At 47.2% G+C, this 24322-nt stretch overlaps 1 protein-coding gene across 1 annotated transcript in view; it reads right to left on the bottom strand.

The window, feature by feature from the left end:
* Positions 1 to 24322, bottom strand: part of LOC137428692 (DENN domain-containing protein 2A) — a 277280-nt gene that overhangs the window by 85389 nt on the left and 167569 nt on the right. Inside the window, exon 14 of the mRNA XM_068118598.2 lies at positions 13055 to 13195. Within this exon, the coding sequence (XP_067974699.2) occupies positions 13055 to 13195 (141 nt within the window). The remainder of the gene's footprint in view (positions 1 to 13054; positions 13196 to 24322) is intronic.

Below are 24322 nucleotides of genomic sequence, written 5' to 3'. Positions count from 1 at the left end.
TGGTGTCCTTGGAAAGGTAGTGGCAGCATAAATAGTAGATAGGTTGCAATTGGAATTAGAGAGGTACAAAGATGCATTAGAGATAGAGGCATACAGGGATATTGGCAGGACTTGGTGGTAGCTTGTACGTGTATGGGTGATGGATTCTGGGGTTGGTGCAGTAGAGGCATGATGGGCCGAATGGCCTCCTCCAGCAGCAAAGTTCCTTGTATATATCAAGAGGATTTGTAAAGGATAAGAATCAAATACTCTTATTTCACTCTCACTAACAAGTCTTGCATACATAACTTGCTATTTACCCACCCTAATCCTAATGGTGGGTATGTAGAAAGGTCAACTTCAATTAATTACACATTAATTGAAGTTGATCAACATATATGTGTATATGTGTGTGTGTGTCTGTGTGTGTCTGTGTGTGTACATACATATACACACACACACACACACACACACACACACACACACACACACACACACACACACACACACACACACACACACACACACACACTGTTGATAGATGTAATGCTTTCACTTATGTATTTTACATGCACTACGTTTTACCAAGTTGAATTGGGATGTAACATCATGCCTAACATCGTGAGAAATACACAAGAATCATAACAGTTGTCATGTCTCAGACTGGCACATAAAAAGCTAATGGGCAATTCCACGGTTACTCACATTACATATACATATATATAGATGCATTAATGTAATGTATTGTAATGTGAGTAACCGTGGAATTGCCCTAATTATTATTTGTAAAGGATATTTATTGTAAGACAATTAACTTACCGAGGTGAGTTATCTCACATGGGGCAAAGCATCCTGATTCCCTCGATGTTCTAAGATACTCCTACTCATCTGCCATCATTAGAAAAAAAAACGTTTGTGGGACTCTATATGTTCTCATGGAAAGTGGCTGAGAAAAATAAATCACACCAACTAGCAATGTGTGTGACCCTGGGGAGGCTTGTTGACTATCCAACATACATCATTAAACCTAAAATCATGGAGCACCCCTTTACAGTGTGAGAATTGCCCAAAGATAAGTCTGAAGTGCATAACTATGATTATAATCAACAGACAAAGTCAGGGAACACTCAGTTATTAATTTTCAAGTGACTAATCATTGCACACACCAATATGGGAGCATTTTTGACCCTTCCCCAACCATTCCTCTGGCTCACACATGCTCCCTTCCCACTCTTCACCCTCCCCTGGCTCCAATGTGGCTTTCATTCCCACGTCTGCTCATAGTGAAAAGATTTCAGTTGTATCAGTTCCCAGTGAATGAATGGCACCTGTTCAAGGTTAATGGCCCACAGTCCAGGAAACGTTCAAGAAATATGCCGGATCCTCTGGAAAGCATATGGGCTTATCCTACTGGTGTGTGGACATATTAAGAAGATATATCAGCTCTTATGTGAGCCAAGCTGGACTTTTGCACAAACAAAAAGCAACCCCCAAACAGAGTTCCAAAAATCTGTTTGAGCACCTCATTCAATAAAGTTTCAATCATCCCAACCCAGACCAGTGATCTGTCACAGGTTCAAACATGGCCTGAGTGAAGAGAACCTTGAGACTCCTTGAGGTGATGTAAACCTGCGATAAGTCACCCTGTACTCATATACAGATAGTTCAACATTGCAGGTTTTCCATGCCAAGCAAGCACCAATACAAAATAATACTACCGTAGTCATTGCCAAGACAAGTGTCAGTCTGCATCGGCAGACAATTCAAACGATAGGTTGTATCAACTGAGAGTTGAGAAAGGTAGTCTACATCCCCTTTCAAAATTTTCAACTTTTGTTGCCTTATAGCCTGGAATTAAAATGCATTAAAACAGACTTTTTCCACCTTTATTTACTCATTATAACCCACAACTTACAAGTGAAAAACAAATTCTACAAATTTCAGAAAGTTAATTAAAAATACAAAACTAGAATATCTTGGTTGGATAAGTGTCCACCCTCTTGACTTAATACTTGGTGGGAGCACCTTTGGCAGCAATTACAGCTGTGAATCTGTTGGGATAGGTCTCTACCAACTTTGCACACCTTGATCGGGCAGTATTTTCCCATTCTTCTGTATAAAACTGTTCAAGCCCAGTCAAGTTGCGTGGGGAACGTTGATGGACAGCAATCTTCAAGTCATGCCACATATTTTCGAATGGGTTTAGGTCGAGGCTATGACTGGGCCACTCAAGGACATTTATCTTTTTGTTCCTTAGCCACTCCAGTGTAGTTTGGCTGTCTGCTTTGGGTCATTGTCATGCTGAAAGGTGAACTTCCGTCCTAATTTCAGCTTTCTTGCAGAGTGCAGCAGGTTTTCCTCTAGGATTTTTCTGTATTTTGCTCCCTCCATTTTGCCTTCTATCCTGACAAGTTCCCCAGTCCCTGCTGATGAGAAACATCCCCATAACATGATGCTCCCACCACCATGCTTCACAGTAGGGATGGTGTACTTTGGGTGATGTGCTGTGCTGGGTTTGTTCCAAATGTAATGTTTTGCATTTAGGCGAAAAGGTTCCATCTTGGTTTTGTCAGACCAAATTTTTTTTTGCCAGATGGCTTCAGGATCTCCAGAGTGTTTTTTTCCATACCTTAAATGGGACTCGAGGTGGGATTTTTTGAGTAATGGCTTCCTCCTTGCCACTATAACGTACAGGCCAGACTTGTGGAGTGCTTTGGATATTGTTGTCACATGCACAGTTGCACACCATGACCAGTCTTTGCCATTAAGGCCTGTCGCTCTTTCAAAGTTGCCATTGGCCTCTTGGTGGTCTCTCTGATCAGTCTCCTCCTTGCTTGGTCATCTAGTATGGAGGGACGGCCTGATCTAGGCAGGGTCTTGGTGGTACCATATGCCTTCCACTTCCTAATGATTGTCTTGACTGTGCTCTAAGAGATATTCAAGGCCTTTGAAATATTTTTTTCCAATCCCCTGATCTCTGCCCTTCCAAACTTTATCCCAGAGATCTTTTGAAAGCTCATTGGTGGTCATGGTTGAGTCGTTGATGTGAAATGTACTATTCAGCAGGAGGAAACCTATAGGAACAGCTGATTTTATTCTGAAATAATCAGAATCACCACAATTGAAGACAGGTGGAGGCCAGTTAACCTGGTGTGTGATTTTGACAGTGATTGGTTACAACTGAACTAATTTACAATTGCTATTTATAAGGGGGTGAACACTTATCCAACCAAAATATTCTAGTTTTGTATGTTTGATTAATTTCATGAAATTTGTAGAATTTGTTTTTCACTTGGAAGTTGTGGGTTACGATGTGTAAATAAAGGTGGAAAAAGTCTGGTTTAATGCATTTAAATTCCAAGCTGGAAGGCAACAAAAGGTGAAAATTTTGAAAGGGGGTGTCGACTTTCTATAGGCACTGTATGTTAACTGCATGCCATGGGAAGCAAAGTGAAACTGGGGTTTCAGGTGTTTGCCCTTCATTGCAGCAAAAAAGGAAATGGAAGTAGAGAGAGGAATGCCAGGAAAGATTGAAATACATTTGAGCTATTGGCTTGGAGAGATCAGTGCAGAAATTGTTTTTGAACGTCCAGTAAGTGTTCGTGGAAACGATCGGCCAGTCTTCATCATGTTTCCCCAATGTCGATTTTGTTACATAAAGTGCAGTTGATACAATATACAATGGTTGGGAAGTGTAATCAAAGTTGTCAGTAACTTTAAGAGAGCTTTTTTAATTATCTTGAACTTGTAATTTTTCAGCTGCCGTTCTGAGCTTGATTGGAACTGCCCTGCTGTTGTAATCAACTCACAGTCTTAAAGACTCATGCATTCAACCTGAGTCTAACTAAAACAGAGTAAATAATTCTTAAGAGGAATATCAGGACATTCGCTTTCTATTGATTTGGCAGAAACCAAAACTTAAAACCTCTGTCAACTAATCGGTCCTCCCTCTGCTTGTGAGAACCACCATAGAAACATTAGAACATCGTCGTAACTATTTTGGAAAATTTGCCTCTTTCTGACACTGAAATACCAGTTCTCCACAAAGGCTTAAATTGTCTATGCATTAAAAAAAAGAAAACAAATTGACTGTAAAATACTTCACCGCGAAGTAAAAGGGAAAAGTTTATTCCCACATTGACTCAAAGCTTATGCACAATAAAGAGTATACTCCTAATCGATCCGAAAGAGACCAATTTTAAAATCATGACTATTTAGAAATCATATTTGACTTTTCCAAAGGGCTGTTCACTTTTTGATCAGATTTGACTTCATGTCTTTTTGTCCAAAAATGTTGCTGGGTGGGACATCCAAAAAGTTAACCTTTATCAAAGCATTAAGTTCTGTCTGTAGCGGTTACCGCTGGATGCACACAATCGCCTTGCACCGGCCAGAACACGGCCAGACGCGCCTCTCCCGGGCACACCCGAACCTCCCGGGCACGCCCGGTCTCGTCTTTCCCGGGCATGCCCGCTCTCGCCTTTCCAGGGCTCGCCCAGAGCATCCGGGCATGCCCGCTATCGCCTTTTCAGGGCTCGCCCAGAGCGTCCGGGCATGCCCGCTATCGCCTTTCCAGGGCTCGCCCAGAGCGTCCGGGCATGCCCGCTATCGCCTTTCCAGGGCTCGCCCAGAGCGCCCGGGCACGCCCAGCCTCGACTTGCCAGGCCGCAGCCAAACACGCCCGGGCAGGTCCAGACTCGCCTTTCCAAGGCTCGCCCTTGACACCCGGGCATGCCCGGTATAGCTTTTGCCGGGCAAACTTCCCGACATAAATGTGTATATATATTGCTGCCCGATAAACGGGCTTGTCAGAATACCTGAGCTGTTTTGTTTCAATAAAGCAACTCGGACGAATTCCGTCTTTGGTCGCGTCAATTCTTTCGACTCGCGTTGGAGCGCAGTTCCTTCATTGGTGACCTACCGACATGGATACGGCAGTGACGCTTAAACTGCCTACCTTCTGGGAGGCTCACGCGGCTGTTTGGTTCGCTCAGGCGGACTCTCAGTTCGCCCGGCGAGGCATCACCGCGGACGACACCCGCTTCCACCACGTCGTGGCAGCGCTCGGTTCCGCCACCGCGGCCCGCGCCCTGAGCCTCCTCGAGCACCCGCCGGCTGCTGACAAATACGACGCGCTGAAGACACTCCTCCTCGACGCTTTCGCCCTCTCACCGGCAGCACGCGCACGGCGCCTGCTCGCTCTGCCCGAGCTCGGCGACACGTGCCCGTCAGAGCGCATGGACTATATGCTCTCGTTGCTCGGTGAGCACTCTCCGGATTTTCTGTTCCGCGAGCTGTTCCTTCGCCAGCTGCCTCACCCGGTACGCCTCGCCCTGGCTGGCACGTTGATCACGGATTCCCGCGCCCTCGCCAGGGAAGCCGATAAGATCTCCTCGGCGGGCCAGCACATCGGCGCGGTTACCTGGAGCCCGCCGCCGTCCGAGGCGACACCCACGCGCCCTGCGCGGTTGGAGGCCGAACTGCCGGTGCAACTGGCAGCTGCCACGCCGCACCGCCCGCTTCCGACACGACGGCCGGGGCCTCCACCTGACCGTGCGTGGTGTTATTACCACGCCAGGTTCGGACACAAGGCTCGGACGTGCCGGTCCCCGTGCACTTTCGGCAGGTCGGGAAACGGCCGGGCCGGCGTTCATTCCCAGCCATGAGCGCCGGCCACTCGGGCAACTTGCTGTTTATTCGGGACAAAGTGTCTGGGCGGCGTTTCCTGTGTGACACCGGTGCCCAACTGAGCGTCATATCCGCCTCCGAGCAGGACAGGCGGGACGCCGTTTGCGGCCCCTCTTTGGTTGCTGCTAATGGCTCGGCCATACGCACTTTCGGCCCACGCGTCGTCACCCTCTGCTTCGGCAGCCAGCGTGTTCAATGGACTTTTGTGACCGCCTGCGTCCCCATGGCTTTGCTGGGCGCCGACTTCCTCTGCGCGCACGGGCTGCTGGTCGACGTCAAACGTCGTCGCCTTGTCAACGCCGCGACCTTCAGCTCCCTGGCGTGCACGATGAGCAGCTCCGTGCCGACCGAACTGGCGTGCGCCCTCCCGGCAGCGAACGAGTTCGCTCGCCTGCTCGCGGAATTCCCGGCCCTCGTTTTCGGCCGTCGCGGTGCGGCACGGGATCGAGCACCACATACCCACTACGGGCCCGCCGGTCTACGCCAGGGCCCGCCGCCTCGACCCGGCCAAGCTCGCCGTGGCAAAGGCCGAGTTCGACACGTTGGAGCACCTCCGCATCGTGCGGCGCTCTGATAGCGCGTGGGCCTCGCCACTGCACATCGTGCCAAAGCCGGGGGGTGGATGGCGCCCGTGTGGAGACTACCGCCGTCTCAACGACGCTACCACCCCCGACAGGTGCCCGATCCCGCATATTCAGGACTTTTCCGCCCGTTTGGCGGGACGGGTCATCTTTTCGAAAATTGACCTGATACGGGGCTACCACCAGGTACCTGTCCGGGCGGCCGACGTCCCGAAGACGGCCGTCATCACGCCGTTCGGCCTGTTCGAATTTTTGCGGATGCCGTTTGGCCTCAAGAATGCGGCCCAGGCGTTCCAGCGCTTGATGGACGGCGTGCTGCGCGACCTTCCGTTTCTTTTCGTCTATCTGGACGATATCCTCGTCGCCAGCACGTCCCGCGCCGAGCACCTCCTCCACCTCCGAACACTGTTCGGTCGCCTCAGCGAGCACGGCTTAATTGTCAACCCGGTCAAATGCCACTTCGGCGCGACGACCGTTGACTTTTTGGGCCACCGCATCACCAAGACCGGGGCCGTGCCGCTGCCGACCAAGGTCGAGGCCATCACCACGTTCCCGCGTCCCTGTTCCATCAAGGCCCTCCAAGAGTTCCTCGGCATGGTGAATTTTTATCACCGATTCGTGCCCCGCGCTGCTCAGCTCATGCGGCCCCTTTACGAGGCCCTCCGGGGCAAGCCGGCCAAGCATGACATTGTTTGGTCCGCGGCCATGGACGCGGCCTTCGCCAGCGCCAAACGGGCCCTCGCCGACGCAACGCTGCTGGCTCACCCGGTGCTCAACGCGCCCATTGCCCTCACTACGGACGCCTCCAACTACGCGGTGGGCGCCGTCCATGAGCAATGGGTGGACAGGGTTTGGCAGCCACTCGCCTTTTTCAGCCGGCAACTCCGGCCGAACGAGTTAAACTACAGCACGTTCGACCGCGAGCTGCTCGGGCTATTCCTGGCCGTTCGCCATTTCCGACACCTCCTGGAGGGCCGCCCGTTCACGGCTTTCGTCGACCACAAGCCGTTGGTCTACGCAATGGCTAAGGTCACGGAGCCGTGGTCGGCCCGCCAGTAGCGCCACCTCTCCGCCGTGTCGGAGTTCACCACGGACATCCGGCACGTCGCCGGCAAAGACAACGCCGTGGCCGACTGTCTTTCTCGGGCCAGCGCGAACGCGGTCCACCTCGGCGTGGACTTCGCGCTCATGGCGGCCGACCAGACCACCGACGCCTCGGTGCAGGCACTCCGTGCGGCGGACACGGGCCTCCGCCTGGCCGACATTCCCTTCGCGGGCACCGTCCTGCTCTGCGACGTCTCCCAGGGCCAGCCTCGCCCCATCGTGCCCGTTTCCCGGCAGCGCCGCATCTTCGCCTCCATCCACGGCCTTTCTCACCCGGGCCAGAAAGCTTCTCAGAAGCTGGTGTCGGCGCGTTTCGTCTGGCACGGCCTTCGACGAAACATCCGCGACTGGGCCAATGCCTGCACGGCCTGCCAGCGGGTCAAGGTCCACCGCCACACCCAGGCCCCGCTGGCACCTTTCGCCGTGCCTGAACGGCGTTTCGACCACGTCCACGTGGACGTGGACCTGGTGGGTCCCCTGCCCCCCTCGCGGGGGTTCACCCACCTGCTCACCATGGTGGACAGGACCACCAGGTGGCCGGAGGCTGTGCCCCTCGCCTCCACCACCACCGCCGACGTGGCGCAGGCGTTCGTCGCCACCTGGGTCGCGCGCTTCGGCGCACCAGCGGACATCTCGTCCGACCGCGGCCCACAGTTCACGTCTGAGCTTTGGGGCGCGGTCGCCCGTTCGTTGGGGGTCACGCTGCACCGCACCACGGCCTACCACCCCCAAGCCAACGGGTTGTGCGAGCGGTTTCACCGCTCCATGAAGGCCGCACTCATGGCCGGCCTTCAGGACGACGGTTGGGCCGACCGGCTGCCGTGGGTCCCTTTGGGCCTTCGCACGGCCCCCAAGGAAGACCTCCAGGCGTCCGCCGCCGAGCTCGTCTACGGCCAGCCGCTCCGCGTCCCGGGCGAATTCGTGCCCGACGCTACCAGTCCCTGGTCCGCCGCTCGCCAGCGCTCGGACCTCCAGGAGGCCGCCCGACGATTTGCCCCCGTGCCGACGTCCCGCCACGGTGGCCCCCAGTCCTACGTCCCCCCGGCGCTTCGCACAGCGGAGTACGTCTTTGTGCGTCATGACGCGCACCGGGGGCCACTCCGGCCGCCGTACGACGGGCCCTTCCGGGTCCTGCGACGGGGCGACAAGTCTTTCATCGTCGACTTCGGCGGCCGGCCAGACCGGATTTCTGTGGACCGCCTCAAACCGGCGCACATGGACGTCAACCGACCACCACGGTTGGCCCTTCCTCCGCTGCGAGGCCGCCCCCCGTCCACAGTTCCCCCCGCTCGACCACCCACCACCACGTCGGACCCATCCCCACGACCCTCCAAGGGTCGCTTCAGCCGGGTCATCCGGACCCCCCTTAAATTGACCCTGCCGGTGCAGGTCGATTCTGGAGGGGCGTGTGTAGCGGCTACCGCTGGATGCACACAATCGCCTTGCACCGGCCAGAACACGGCCAAACGCGCCTCTCCCGGGCACACCCGAACCTCCCGGGCACGCCCGGTCTCGTCTTTCCTGGGCATGCCCGCTCTCGCCTTTCCAGGGCTCGCCCAGAGCATCCGGGCATGCCCGCTATCGCCTTTTCAGGGCTCGCCCAGAGCGTCCGGGCATGCCCGCTATCGCCTTTCCAGGGCTCGCCCAGAGCGTCCGGGCATGCCCGCTATCGCCTTTCCAGGGCTCGCCCAGAGCGCCCGGGCACGCCCAGCCTCGACTTGCCAGGCCGCAGCCAAACACGCCCGGGCAGGTCCAGACTCGCCTTTCCAAGGCTCGCCCTTGACACCCGGGCATGCCCGGTATAGCTTTTGCCGGGCAAACTTCCCGACATAAATGTGTATATATATTGCTGCCCGATAAACGGGCTTGTCAGAATACGTGAGCTGTTTTGTTTCAATAAAGCAACTCGGACGAATTCCGTCTTTGGTCGCGTCAATTCTTTCGACTCGCGTTGGAGCGCAGTTCCTTCATGTCTAACTTAACCGAAGAGGAATGAATTGCATTACCTTACATAATCACAAAGACACGGTCATCAAACTAGCTTGCAAAAGCGGTTCCATCATGGTCTGGTGCACCGACATTTAAAAACAGGAAGATATTTCAGCAACTCATCCAAACTGTTTTCTTAGGCTAATGCTAATAAAGACCTGATCATGGCCTAATCCAAAACTTGCTAAGGAGACCAGGAAGGAGGTAATTGCAAAACAGAAACTTCCACCTACTGCTAGCAACCTCAATGTTACTACCCAAAGAAGAAGGTTTCACTTTTACTTGTTACCTCAGACTCACTACCCTCACCCTATGATTTATATTTGTTGTTGCCCCACCAAACTGATTTCTAGTTAATTTGACTTGAAGATGGATCATATTTTCACGTTCTACCTGCTTACATTTACATTCTCGGATCAGGTTTCTTGCCGATAATAAATCTTTAGTCATTATCGACATAAACTCGAGTGACACTGTGATTCCTACCAACGAGGGACTTCAGGCACTCAAATACTTCCTTGACTTCCGAATCAACATAAAGCCACGCACTGAAACTCCACTCCGTTTAAGAGAACTAATTCTCACAATGTTTCCGGTCAATTTTAAAACCAAACTAATGGAGTAGATATGGAAATCAAAATGGGTGAAAGTTATGCAAATCTTTTTATTGGTTATGTGTCGGAACAACCTTTGATCAGTTTGATGAATTTCACCAGAATTTAGTTGGTCGCTACATAGATGACTGCATTGGCGCAACATCTTGCAGTTGACAAGAAACGACGATTCAAAGTCTGATGAGATGAGTCAATTTTTTTTTTTTTTTTTTTTTTTGTACACAGGATCAGGTTCTTTGAAGGTTGTGATTCTTTGAAGGTTGTGAAAAAAAATTCTTTGAAGGTTGTGGTTATTCCAGCTCCATTGTGGCTGCTGCTTTGATGCACACCAGCAACGATGACAGACGGCTTTACAACCTGCCTAGCTAAAAACCAAGGAAAGAATGCCACTTCCATTAACTTAACACTTTAACCTCAGTCAAGAACATTATTCAAGGAAAAAAGTGGTGACAGAAAGATCCTGTAAAAATCTCGATTTTCCAGTGCAGACACAAATCTCTTTTGAAGATGACGCCAAGTCAGCATGGCCAGCAGATGCGATTGACCCGCAAACTGTCGCCTGAGCTGAGGAATTCGGTTTGGAACATCACTGTTGATGTCATTAAAATTTGCACAGATCTTGGAATTCTCAAGACAGTTTTTTCACCATCACCACCAAACACCTAGGTAGATGGATGATACCTCAGCACCCCAAAACCTCAGCACTCAAAGATCAAAAGCTTACGAACTGTCCAACATAAATCAATCAGACTTTATCACTCCACCCCCACTACTACTCTTACTTATATCATCCTACTCTTACGTAATCCATGGGAAAGACATCATAAAATATTCAACAAGATCTTCAACCTAATGCTAGCAGATGGGATACCAATTTTAACTTACAATCAAAAGATTGTGTACTTGTGATGCATTGCCATGCCTGTGAAAATACCTATTGAAGAATTAATAGCGAAATAAAGAATCAAACCCAAGTGGGATAGTTCAAGGTAAGCGCCATACCTCTGCATGATCCTATCAGCTATTTCTTGTCTAGCAACTGGTGATGAAACGTGGCTTCATCATTGGGATCCTGAAATCAAATGGGAATCCATGCAATGGAATCATAGTAAACTAACACGGCACTCGGTAGAGCACATAGTCTTGCCTTGCGAGCGAGCTCTGAACAAAAAACTAATGAACCATCGTTAACTGAACATGCTACTATTATGGCCAACATATCCGAATCATCCATGCACCCCATTATGGCACGTACATTGCCATTATCTATAGCTTTATTAATCATTGATTGATTATTGGGAAAGCTAATGACTATTTTTGTGCACATTAAGGCTAAATTGCATCAATGAAGATGAATATGAAAAATATTCAAAGTGTATTCACCATGGCTAGTCAATGATGTGTATGAAATTTTGCATCTCATGGAAGAGCTTTGACACAGAACAAATCAGGAAGCAACATAACGAAGGGAACAGCAGGAGAAAGGGGAAATGCAAAAAGCAGGGTGGAGGGAGACAATAGATGGAGATAATGGACAAACAAGGAATGCAGATAGCAATGAGGCGTAAGCCAAGCTAGGTGTGAGGCAGAAGCACAAGCCCAGAGGGGAAAAAGTACTCCATCAAGCTGAGGATGAAAGCTTTGTATGTGGTGAGAAAATCAGTAGTTCCAAGGCAGGACTTCACACGACGCAGGATGCCTAGTCGGTGACTGGCTTTGGAGGCCAGCTTGGAAATGCGGCTTTCCCAGGAAAGATCATGGCACATAGTGAGACCCAAAAGCTTGAGTGACACAACTCCTTTGAGAGGATTGGTGAGAAAGTAGATGCGAGGGTTTTCCAGATGGTCATTCTGGAGAGACATAGTGAGAGTGTGAGATTTGTCAGGATTGAAAGGCATGTTCCACTTGTTTGACCTGCTTGTAATTTTATCCAGGTCTGCACAGAGTGAAGAGGCTGCTGTCAACGGATCTGAGGGATGAGATATGGAGCGGCAGAGGGTGGAGTCATCAGCAAAAAAATAAAGAGGATTTCCAGAGAGTCGGAGAAATCATTGATGAAGATTAGTAAAAGAACAGGGCCCAGAAAACTGCCTGAGGAACTCCAGTCCGGACAGAAAGAGGAAATGAGAGAATTTCATCCAGGGCCACATGTTGACCACGACAGGAGAGGAAGTCCCGAGCCATGAGTAGACATTTCCAAGGATACCATAAAAAGGAGAGTTTGGTGTGCAGGGCGGGATGCCAGACCTTATTGAAGGCACAAGATATGTCAAGGGAGACGGCTCTGATTTCCTGTCTGGCATTTTGGACTTCCATCCATTGTTGAGACAGCAGAAGCAGCATGTCTAGAGTAGAATGACCTGGTCTGAATTCAAATTGATGATCTGAGATCAAGCCATTGGAGAAGAGGAAGGATTTAATATCAGAAGCGATGATGAATAACATGAACTTGCTGATGATTGGGAGCAGACTGATTGATCCGTAGTTGCAAGGATCTGTTTTTGCACTTGCTGTGAGCTTTGTGGAATGATCTGAGGCTGTCTTCAGTTGGACTTGCCTTCCAGGAAGAGAATGCAAGTTGTTTTGAAAGCAACTGCCTCACCACAAGATTCAGAGTACCAAGCGTATGAAAATGGGTAAAACAATTGAAGATGACATGGGATGAATCTGTGCATAAGAGAGAGAGCAGGTTTCTGTGGAATTGTCCCCAGGCTGAATTTATATCAGTGGTGGTGGATATAGAAGACCAATCCTGATGTGTAAAAAAATAAATATATATATATATATGATTTTTTTTTTCTTAACAACCGTGAATACGCGAAACACGAATGTAGAGGCAGCTTGCATTCCTACATTTTTTTCAACGACCCTCTTAACACCAGCAAGAATGTTATAAAGGCCCCTTGAAACCATTTAAATATCTGCAGGAACTTTAAAGACACATTCATACAATTTTAACGAGAGTCGAATAATCCTTTGGATCAGTGTGAAGGCTTAATACACACTGCTTCAAATTGATGTTTTGTTCTTATATCATCCCAAATCATGGTAGGAAATAAATAAATAAACAATAGCAACTTCTTTTGCACAAGAGCACACCTCATTTCCAGAGCCAGGAAGAAAAACTTTAACTTCAATGGTTCGTCCGGGTGCAGGAAAAGGTGCCTCGACAAGGGCTCGCATAAACGGATAAACCAAGGCAGCAGAAATCTCTCTACGTCGCTCCACCTCATCCAGGATCTAGTGATTACAACAATGACAAAAGTCAAAACTTAAGGTTTCTCTGCAAAAAAATTGCACTTGAAACAGTAGTTGAAGTACATCTCCACCATTTATGCCAATACATCATAAGAGGAACATCAGCACAAGATACAAATCTAAAATAAACAAACGTAACTTTGCAAACCAATTTCAAATTTGTCGTTTGTTTTATTTTAAACAATAACTTGTTGAACTTCAAAGTATCAGAATCAGAATCAACTTCATTTCCAAGTACGTACATTGAATGGACAAGGAATTTGACCTGGTGAATGTGCTGTCTGCTTACAGTCATACATAAATTACACAAAATACACCAGGAAGGAATACACCAGGAATTATACAAACCATTACACAAAATACACAAAATTCACAAATTTACTAAATTACAAATTATAGCATGTCCACAAAATATACAAAAAACACAAATTTACAAAATTACAAAATATAGCATGAAGTGTCAAGTGTAAAGTCTGATTGGAGGGTTGCAAATTTACAAAGGTTATAAAACTTATGGAATATTATCATATCTGCAGTAGTGCTGAGTAAGTGTAGTAGTTAAAAAAAAGTGTCGAGTGTAGAGTCTGGTTGGGGGGGGGGGAAGGGCAGACCACAGTTTCCTAAGGTGAGAGATCCGGGAGAGAGGGAGGGGGGGGGGGGGGGGGGGGGGAGCTACTACGGACAAAACATGTTTTATGTTATGGTATTTTATATGTTATAAAATATGTTACATGTCAAACATAGCACTTGCAAGTCAAACAAGACATATGTGTAAATGTCATGGTTGTACTAATATAACAAAGTTGAAAGCCAGAATTATGTTTCAAAGTGGAGTATAAGAAAAGTCAAGCAACCTGTGGTGTCAGGTTAACTCGTAGGAAAATGAGGTCAGCTATTTCATCATGGAGAATCAGTCATGGAGTCTGCACCAAATGGTGCGAAAATCAGAAAAACCCCAATGTAATAAAGCAAAAAAGTGACACTCAGAGAGAGAGAGAGAGAGAGAGAGAGAGAGAGAGAGAGAGAGAGAGAGAGAAAGAGAGAGAGAGAAGCAGCTGTGCTGCAGGAAGTTTGAAAAGCAAGATGAAGTTTGGGAATGTAATGCAGGTCTCACAGACAGCCGGTTGTTGAGTCCAACTGTTAACCAGGATTATACCAGCATTAATAACAGAGCAAGCATTTCTCAAAGTCAAATCTGTGAAATGCATTGACATTCTGAAGCCTGTGGGAAATATTTAAACAAGAGATTCCTTTATTCTATTTTTTTTTTCATGAAATGCCACAAGATTCTTTTGTACCAGTCATAGGGAAAAAACAGCTGCAGAATAGTTAAATCTACCCACTCATCATATAGGCTGCAAAAAGTGGCCAAGTTGAAGAAAACAGGAAGAAGAAATGGGGGCAGGAGGGACTGGCAGCCTTGTGGCGGAAAGACAGGCCATCACGGCGATGAAACAGAAGCTGAGAAGCCTCGGGAGTAGGAGACACATCCTGCGCTGCTCATTTAACATGCTTCACCCCATCCTGCAACCTTTTTGCTTAGGCCTCGTGGGTTTCCTTTTCAGAGAGGGTATCGATGTGCACATTCAGAGCAACACGTGGTGGTACCGTAACGAGTAACACAAAGAATGAACCCAAGTTAAAAGATTACATAATGGAAGAGTTCAAAACTACAGCAAAAAAGAAAAAAACGCTTAAAATGAACAAATAAGTACATAATGGGCACTACTGAACAAACTGTTTGCATAGTTTATAGGTTTACCAAAGACAGATAAGACATGTCGAGTTAGGCACGGTATTTATTCAAGTGCATTTTAAACCATTTTGAATCATTATTGCACAATAGTTGAGGAAGTTGAAAATGACATCAAAATGAAGTGATTAAACTGACAACAAAACCGTCGAGCGGAAGCCTTTTTTTTTTTTTTTGTTATACAAGATTGAGTGACTTATCTGTCTTAAATAGACAGATATTCCTTCCTTGCGGAAAGGAAGTCCGCAAGTCCGCAAGTTTTTTGGTATACAAGATTGAGGCTCGTTTAAGAGCGAACACATCAAACACTTATTAGCACATGAAACACAAAAAACATAAGCGACACGTATAACAATAAAGGGAGGGGGAGACAAGATGGGGAGAGGGAGGGAGCCACACAACCACAACAGTAGAGACAGGGACATCAGGAGATCTGTTCAAAGGGAGAGGGCTGGGGGAGCTAGGCCAGAGAAGAGTCGGTAGAAGACAGAAAGACCACCAACCTGCCTCCGATGAGAGAGTGAAAGGCCCTCCGAATCAGCTTCATCACGGGAGATACCAATGACCCTGAAAGCTTTGGTTTCTACAGCGTGAAGCCGAGCTAGAAGTGAGGCAGGAGCAGCAGCCCAGAGTGGAGAGCAGTATTCCATTGAGCTGCGGATGAAAGCCTTGTATGTGGTGAGGAGCTCAGGTGTGCCAAGGAAGGACTTCGCACAACGGAGGATGCCCAGTCGGTGACTGGCTTTGGAGGCCAGATTGGAAATGTGGTTTTCCCAGGAAAGATCTGTGGTTATGATGTCCATTATGTTTTAGACAGGCCATCACGCTGCTCAACCTGTACGATGAAATAATTGTTTGAGGACACTTTGGACAAAGGAGGACACTTTGTTCACAGTGATACATACATGAATGCGGAATCTATGGCAGATAGTGAGACCCAAAAGCTTGAGTGGCAGAACTTCTTGGAGAGGATTGCTGAGAAAGTAGACGGGAGGGTTTTCCAGACGGTCTTTTCAGAGAGACATAGTGAGAGTGTGAGATTTGTCAGGATTGAAAGACATGTTCCACTAGTTTGACCAGTTTGTGATTTTGTCCAGGTCTGCCGAGAGTGAAGAGGCTGCTGCCTATCGATCTGAGGGTTGAGATATGGAGCGGCAGAGAGTGGAGTCATCAGCAAAAAGATAGAGAGGATTTTCCAGAGAGACGGAAATATCATTGATGAATACCAAAAAAAGCACAGGGCCCAGAACACTACCTTGAGGAACTCCAGCCCGAACAGGAAGGGGAGATGAGAGAAATCCATCCAGGGCCAAACGTTGACTGCGACCGGAAAGGAAGTCCGCAAGCCATGCGTGGACATTTCCATGGATACCAAAGGATGAGAGTTTGGTGAGCAGAGCGGGGTGCCAGACTGTATCGAAGGCACAAGATATGTCAAGGGAGACAGCTCTGATTTCCTGTTTGGCGTTGAGGGCCTCCATCCATTGTTGAGACAACAGAAGCAGCATGTCCAGAGTAGAGTGACCCGGTCTGAATCCAAATTGATGATCCGAGATCAAGCCATTGGAGAAGAGGAAGGATTTAATATCAGAAGTGATGATGGATTCCATGACCTTGCTGATGATTGGGAGAAGGCTGATTGGTCTGTAGTTGCAAGGATCTGTTTTTGCACCTTTTTATGTAAAGCGGTGATGTTGGCTGATATCCAAGGAGATGGTAGATGACCTTGAGAAAAAGAGAGGGTGAAGAGAACAGAGAGAAGGAGTGAAAGTGCTACAGAGCAGGATTTTAGGACCCGTGGGCTGATGCCGTCTGGTCCAGTTGCAGAATCAGAATCTAGGTTTGATAGAAACTTCTCCACCTGGTCAGGAGAGAAGGACACCGAGTACAGGAGTAGCTGGGTTCGACTGCATAAGGTGGGTACAGAGAGAGATGGGTTTGGGACACAAGATTTTGAGGCAAACACAGAGTTGAGACATTCGGCTTTTTCACGTGTGGAGTCAGCTGTGCAGGCATTTGAGGTAAGGGAGGGGATGGAAGGGAAACAAAAACCAGAAACAGTTTTGACCAGACGCCACCAGGATTTGGAAGAGGGAGACAGATTTGAGAGTTCAGTCTTGAGAGTAGAGAGATATTGCTTCCTGGCTCTCCTGAGGGTAGACACACACTTGTTCCGAGCTTTGTGAAAGGAACTGAGATTGCCTCCAGTTGGATTAGCCTTCCAAGAGGCAAAGGCAAGTTGTTTCATGGCAACTTCCTCACCACAAGATTCTGTGTACCATGGATGGGAGGGAGGGTATGACAACGGAAGACGAGATGGGATAAATCTGTGCATAAGAGCAAGCAGTTTACTTTGGAAGAATTCACAGGATGAGTTGATGTCAGAGGCAGTGGAGATGGGAGACGAGTCCAGGTGATTGATGGCTACCTGAAGACCGTGCCAGTCGGCCTGAGTGAAATGCCAGACTCGTCGATGCTGAGGAGGCTCTCTGAGAATGGTCAGAGAGATGTCCACTTTAACAAGCACAACTATTATAAGAAAAGTACATTTAGGGCATTATTATTGAGAAAACTACACATCACAGCATATTGAAACCACTGGACACCCATTGGCATCTTCTGACTAGAATTTTGATATTTAACAGCACAACAATAGAACCAACAAAAACTTTCAATGCAAATGAGGCACGTCATTGTCATTGGTTCGATTTTCCCAGACTGTATTTGGAGTCAGATGTGTCTCACTATTCTCCATTCCACTGAAACAGGCCTGCTGTAGTGTTTGGGACAAGAAATGGAGACTCAATCAGTAGGCAGTGAATCAAACTTGCGGCTGCTCGGCCTCATCCCAGATTTGCTGATAATAATAATGAGAATGGCACTCAGTAGAGCGCATAGTCCCATCTAGCATGCTCATTCTGAACAAGAATACCTTTGTTAAATGAACACGCTACTATTATGGCCCATACACACGTATCATACATGCACCCTATTATGTCACATACATTGCCATTATCTACAACTTTATTGATTATAACTGGAGCATTCATAGAACACCTTATCCCGTGCAGTCTTGAGAAAAAGGACATGGCAAGGGAGTTTTAAACTCTTGCTTTGCGTTTTGCATGAAACAAACAGTGCGATATTTGTTGCCGTATTTGTCAAAATTATGAATCTCACAGTTACTCTGCCCTCAATGAATGAGATGGCATAAATGCGGAATCTCAAAGTGACTGCTCTCAGGGCACGAGACGGTGTGAATGATGAATCTCAGTTACTCTGCCCTCAGGGCATGACAGCTGAATTCTGAATCTCACAAATACATTGCCCTCAGGGCATGCGACGTTGTGAATGATGAATCTAAAAGTTACTCTGCCCTCAGGGCACGAGACAGTATGAATACCGAATATCAAAGGTTCACTTGGCTTTGCCTGGATGGGTTTGAGGGTTGTGGAGTAGTGGCTGAAACTCGAATCCTATCGAGGTTCCTCCTGATGACTCCATCTTTGCTCTTTATTTCTTCTGGTTCCTTCTGATGACTCCAATGCAGTATTTGGTTTTCCATTTCATTATTCTACCTTCAGGGCATGAGACAGTGTGAATGCTGAATCTCAAAGTTACTCTGCTCTCAGGGCACGAGACGGTGTGAATGATGAATCTCAGTTACTCTGCCCTCGGGGCATGAAAAAGCCATGAATTCTGAATCTCACAAATACATTGCCCTCTGGGCATGAGATGGTGTGAATGATGAATCTAAAAGTTACTCTGCCCTCAGGGCATGAGACGGCAGGAATGCCGAATATCAAAGGTTCACTTGGCTTTGCCTGGATTGTTTGAGGGTTGTGGAGTAGCGGCTGAAACTCGAATCCTATCGAGGTTCCTCCTGATGACTCCATCTTTGCTCTTTATTTCTTCTGGTTCCTTCTGATGACTCCAATGCAGTATTTGGTTTTCCATTTCATTATTCTACCCTCAGGGCATGAGGCAGTGTAAATGCTGAATCTCAAAGTCACTCTTCCCTCAAGACTGCCAATAAGGTTATTCATGTTCTAGTGTTTATGTATATAATTCAATTGAAATAAAATATAGGTTTTAAAGGCTGTAAAAAAAAAAAAAAAAATCAGAAGTTTACCGCCATGAATGCACTGTCTTTTACACCACCTTATTTAACACTAAATTTATTATTCGTGCCTCTTGTTTGTGTCCTTTATGACGTCCCTCAAAACAATTAATTTCCTGTTTGGATTGTTGTTCAATTTTGTTTAACTGCCAGACAGGCAGACAGACAAACAATTACTGCGCATGCGCGGATGAGATTCCATACATTTTTCCAATTTTAGAGCCAGAGTACTGCTAAACTGCAGGTCCATGTTCCGATTCATGTTCTACAGTATTCAAAATATGAAATTCAATTGAAATCAAGGAGTTCTTCGATCGTAGATTGATGTCTGTAGAAATACCGATAGACATAGTGATAAAAAAAAAAAACACCTTTAGAGGCCATTTTTCCCCGCAAAGCGGGGGTTGGCCTTTTTCGGGAACCGTGGTTGTTGTTGTTTTTTGGTCCCCTTTTTGAAGCAATGTTTTACGGCCGGATGCCCTTCCTGATGCCAACCCTTTTTGCCGCCTTTTTTTAACGACAAACAGGGAATTACCAGTGAACTGGTACTCAATTAGCCGACCTCGGAAGGATGACAGGCTGAGTCAACCCCCCTGGCGTTAATTCAGCGATCGACCGGGATTCGAGCCCAGGATCCTAGGATCCTAAGCCGGCACCCTAGCCGCTAGCCCAACACCAGGGTGTTGATAGACATAGTGATCCGATTGCTAAACCCACTGTTTGCTTTGAGCATGCAGGGTAATAACATGAGTTCTCTTACAGGGAAGTTCAATGCAGGAGGAGGCCATTTGGCCCATCGAGCCTGTGCAATAGTTGTCAATATACTGTTGCTTGCCCATGCTCTACCCTTTTTAAATGCTGATTGTCAAGCAAGGAAGCAACAGGTACAATTTTTAAGTATTTGGTATGATTCAGCTTGGTTCGAATAGCCAACCACTCCCAGACTCATCAGACGCTCTAACCATTAGGCCACCATGTCTGTTAAATAGTGATACATAGATAAGTAGGCATGTCTGGCAAGTAAAAACACACTGAGGGAGCTTGGGTGGGGGGAGGGGAGGGAGGGGTGCATGGGGGGAGGGGGTGAAGAAATAGTGCTGTGGTGAGACATTTACTCCACTATAAGTAGCAAGTACCTATACAGGGAACGGCATGGAATATCAGATAAATATAATTTATTACACAAGTCAAAATCCATCCAATTATTATTTAGTGAGCTACATTTACGTTGGGTTTGACCGGAGATACAAAATACCGGATACAAGTTTAGTCACCCTTGTCTGGCCTTTCAATTCCACTATGTTATGACAAGCGATCATGAGGTTGAAGCCAGGCCTCACTTGCTACGAGTGCCAAACTCTGCTATGCCAGATGTGCAGCAAGTGGGTGCAGACAGAGCCAAAAACATTGCAGGAGCATTGAAAGTTAAATCATCCTATGTTGTCACTGATATTGCAGTTTAGTAGCGCAACGCCAATCACTTTCCCACACTGCACCCTTTAAAAGATAAGCTTGTACTGTTGAGAATCATTCCTGGGGATATCCACAACCAAATAAATAGCACAACCCATCCCACTCGGCTAACCCCTGCTCTAGCGGGGAAAATGGCCTTAAAACGATCATTCATTCATTCATTCATTCATTCAACCCATCCCACTCGGTTTCTGGGGTTTGGATTAAGAAAACGACACAACGTTTTGTTAAGTACCACAATTCAAACAAAACAACAAGAATGTCAACCACATGGCAAGAACTTCGAAGGTTATCTAAAGATAATGCAATCATGAAAACATCCTATACATCCACAAATGAATCGTCGATGATGTTTTTGTAAGAAAGCCCAAAAGCTCAAATAAATGACAGGACAAAAACCAAGACCAGCAAAGTTCACAATTAGACATCGTATCTGTTTTGGGGATAGCTTTTGCAACCCAAGATGTTTGTCCTAGTTTGATAAATGGAAGTTTCACAGCTAATGAGTTTCTTGTTTTGTTTTTTTGCAATGGCCATCACAACATCACAAACGGGTACTCACCCAGCACTGTTTGAGCGTGAGACCCCAAGTGCTGTTGGGTGGTGTGCCGCGCCAGCTGTCACTAACTGGCTCAGCACAAAGGGTAGAACGGCGCGCACGATGGAATGCTTACAATCCCCGCAGAGAGCGATTGCCTGGGAGCCTTTGGCTGGCAGTGAGAGCCAGACACGGTCTCATGACTCTCTGGTCTGCCGTGCCACCTGGTATATGATTTGACACTATGAATGAATAAGATTAATACAGCAATTACTTTGGCATATTCTTTTTATCGCAATCGAATTGATCACTGTGGCAAGCCTTTTAGTTTTGACAACTTCCCTGGTTGTCAACTAACCCAACTAACAACTAACCCTGGTGTTGGCTTAGCGGTTAGGGTGCCGGCTTAGGATCCTAGGATCCTGGGTTCGAATCCCGGTCGATCGCTGAATTAACGCCAGGGGGGTTGACTCAGCCTGTCATCCTTCCGAGGTCGGCTAATTGAGTACCAGTTCACTGGTAATTCCCTGCTTGTCATTAAAGGCGGCAAAAAGGGTTGGCGTCAGGAAGGGCATCCGGCCGTAAAACATTGCTTCAAAAAGGGGGCCGAAAAACAACAACAACCACGGTCCCCGAAAAAGGCCAACCCCCGCTTTGCGGGGAAAAATGGCCTCTAAAGGTGGTTATTTATATATTATATAACTTCCCTGCTTCTCTCAAGCTGCAATTTCTACCATTGTCGGTGTTTTATCACCACATGGATAAGGCACTTCTGCCTGGATCACTGACGTTTGCCAATTTGAAGCCGACAAGTTAAGTAAAAGAACAAAATGGCTGCCGAAGAATGGCATTGTCATATGGTCGCTAGTTGATGTTGATATTTCCAGCATATTGATGTTGATGTACTACAGATGTTTCCTGCATGTTGATTGACAGTTGAGAGACACCAGCCTTTCACAATGTTAGTAGCAGCATCTGAGGCTTGTGGTTGTAAAAGTAGCTGCACAAAATTTGTCTTTTGAGAAAAACAGTGAGACGATTGCTTGCAAAATTCCAAATTTTAAGGAACTATGATCTTTTTGCATTGAAGTGTTCATATCTCAATGCCGTTTTCACATAATGTTAACCATCTCATGAAGCTACAATGCCTTCAGAAAGTATTCACAGCCATTAACTTTTTCACATTTTATGTTACAGCCTGAATTAAAAGTGGATTTGATTGAGATTTTTTTGTCACTGATCGACACATAATACCCCATAATGTCAAAGTAGATTTAAAATTTTTTTTCCTTTTTACAAAATCATTAAAAATGAAATACAGAAATATCAAATTTACATAAGTATTCAACCCCTTTGCTATGACACTCCAATTGAGCTCAGGTGCATCCAATTTTCTTTGATCATCCTTCATGTCTCCACAACTTGATTGTAGTCCACCTGTGGCCAATTCCATTGATTGGACATGATTTCAGAAAGAAACACACCTTTCTATATAAGGTCCCACAGTTGACAGTGCATGTCAGAGCAGAAACTCCACCATGAAGTTCAAGGAACTGTCCATAGAACTCCGAGATAGAATTGTGAGGAGGCATAGATCTTGGGAAGGATATAAAATAATTTATAGAGTGTTGAACGTTCCCAAGAGCAGTTTTTTTCTTCTTTTCTTTTTTGTATACAAGATCGAGGCTCGTGAAAGAGCTAACATTAATCACACAAAAAGTGAAACCGACACATAAAACACAAAAAACAAGGGGAGCAGTAGACAAGATGGGAAGAGAGGGGGAAGGACACAAACACAACATTTGAGAGCAGGGACATCGGGAGAAATGTGGGAGGGGGAGGGCTTGCGGGGAGGTGGGAGAGGTATAAAACAGATGAACACTGCAAGGACTTCCAGGAAAGAAGTTGGAATTTCCAAAAAAAAGAAAAAAAAGTGTATCTGAGGTGAATTAGCGGGGGTAGAAAAGATCAAGGTTTTCGATGGGGGAAGATAAGAGATGATGGTGAACAGCTGTTTTAAAGACCTGGAGGGAGGAGTGGGATTGAAGGGAGTGGTGGAGTTTGTTCCAGAGGCGGGAGAAAAGAGGAATGAAAGAGTGAAGGTGAGCAGAGAGCCTAGATTTTGGCAGTTTAACCATAAGAGGGTTGCTGGCAGATCTTGTGCGACCTGAAGGATTATTGGGGGGACAGAGCACAGAGAGAGCTGGGGGAGCAAGGCTGGAGAGGGGTCGGTAGAAGTCGGTAGAAGTGAGCTCTATCATTAGGAAATGGAAAGAATATGGAACTATCCAGATTCTCTCTTAAAAGATGAACAGCACTATTGGGAAACACGCGTGATGCAATATTAACTAACTTGCATAACGTAACGCTTGATTACAATACATTTTGACATACCATGTGTTACATATTTATGTGAATGTATGTGAATTACCATTCAGGTCTTTGCTTATCCATGTTTAGTAGATTAAGGGTTGTTGTGGTTGGAGGGTCAGGAGCCCTTCTGAAAAGGTCCGGAAACGGAAGTGACCGGAAACGGAAGAAGAAAAGACACGAGGAAGAAAAACGACGAGTTTTCTTCTTCCTCGCCCCGCTCCGACGAAAGGTGGGATTGATTGAGCCGTGTGGAAAAGCGGCGTTCCCGAGCCCGTCTGGCGAGAGGAGTTACCGGGACGGATACCTGCCCGGTGGACGTCAAACTGTCGTGTGGCCGTGCACCGACCCAGCGTTTGGCACCGTTCGCGACACCGTCGAAAAAGACGCGTACGGGTCGCCCGTTGGGGCCTAACATGCCTTGCAAGCGGCGTGGGGCTTTTGGCTTGCTTTCCCGTACCCGCTTCGCGTGGCCACGAAGGGCTGCAGCCGGGGTGCCTGGTACGATACCTGCCCGGTGGAAACACGTCCACCCGGGGTTCGTTCAACCGCCCGAGTGCGGCGACGCCGACCATCATCTTGGTCAGGAGGGGCCCAGAGACATTGTGCGGGACCGAGACCAAAAGGGGGTCGTGAGTACCCATGGGGACACACATATATAAGATGGCCATCTTAATCATAGGGAATTGATTGTGGATTGGGAATTGTTGATGGTTGTTTATTGTTGATTGCTCGGGGAAAATCTCCGTGGTTGTATCATTGAAATTGTATGGTATCATTACCATTGAAATATATCCTTGAACATCAGTTGTCTCTTGGGTGGAATTCATATGGATTGCATGGCGAAAGCGCATA

The sequence above is a fragment of the Myxine glutinosa genome, chromosome 1, assembly GCF_964187855.1.
Source record: "Myxine glutinosa chromosome 1, kmMyxGlut1.1, whole genome shotgun sequence".
NCBI classification, from domain to species: Eukaryota; Metazoa; Chordata; class Myxini; order Myxiniformes; family Myxinidae; genus Myxine; species Myxine glutinosa.
This window is presented reverse-complemented; position numbering and strand designations above follow the sequence as displayed.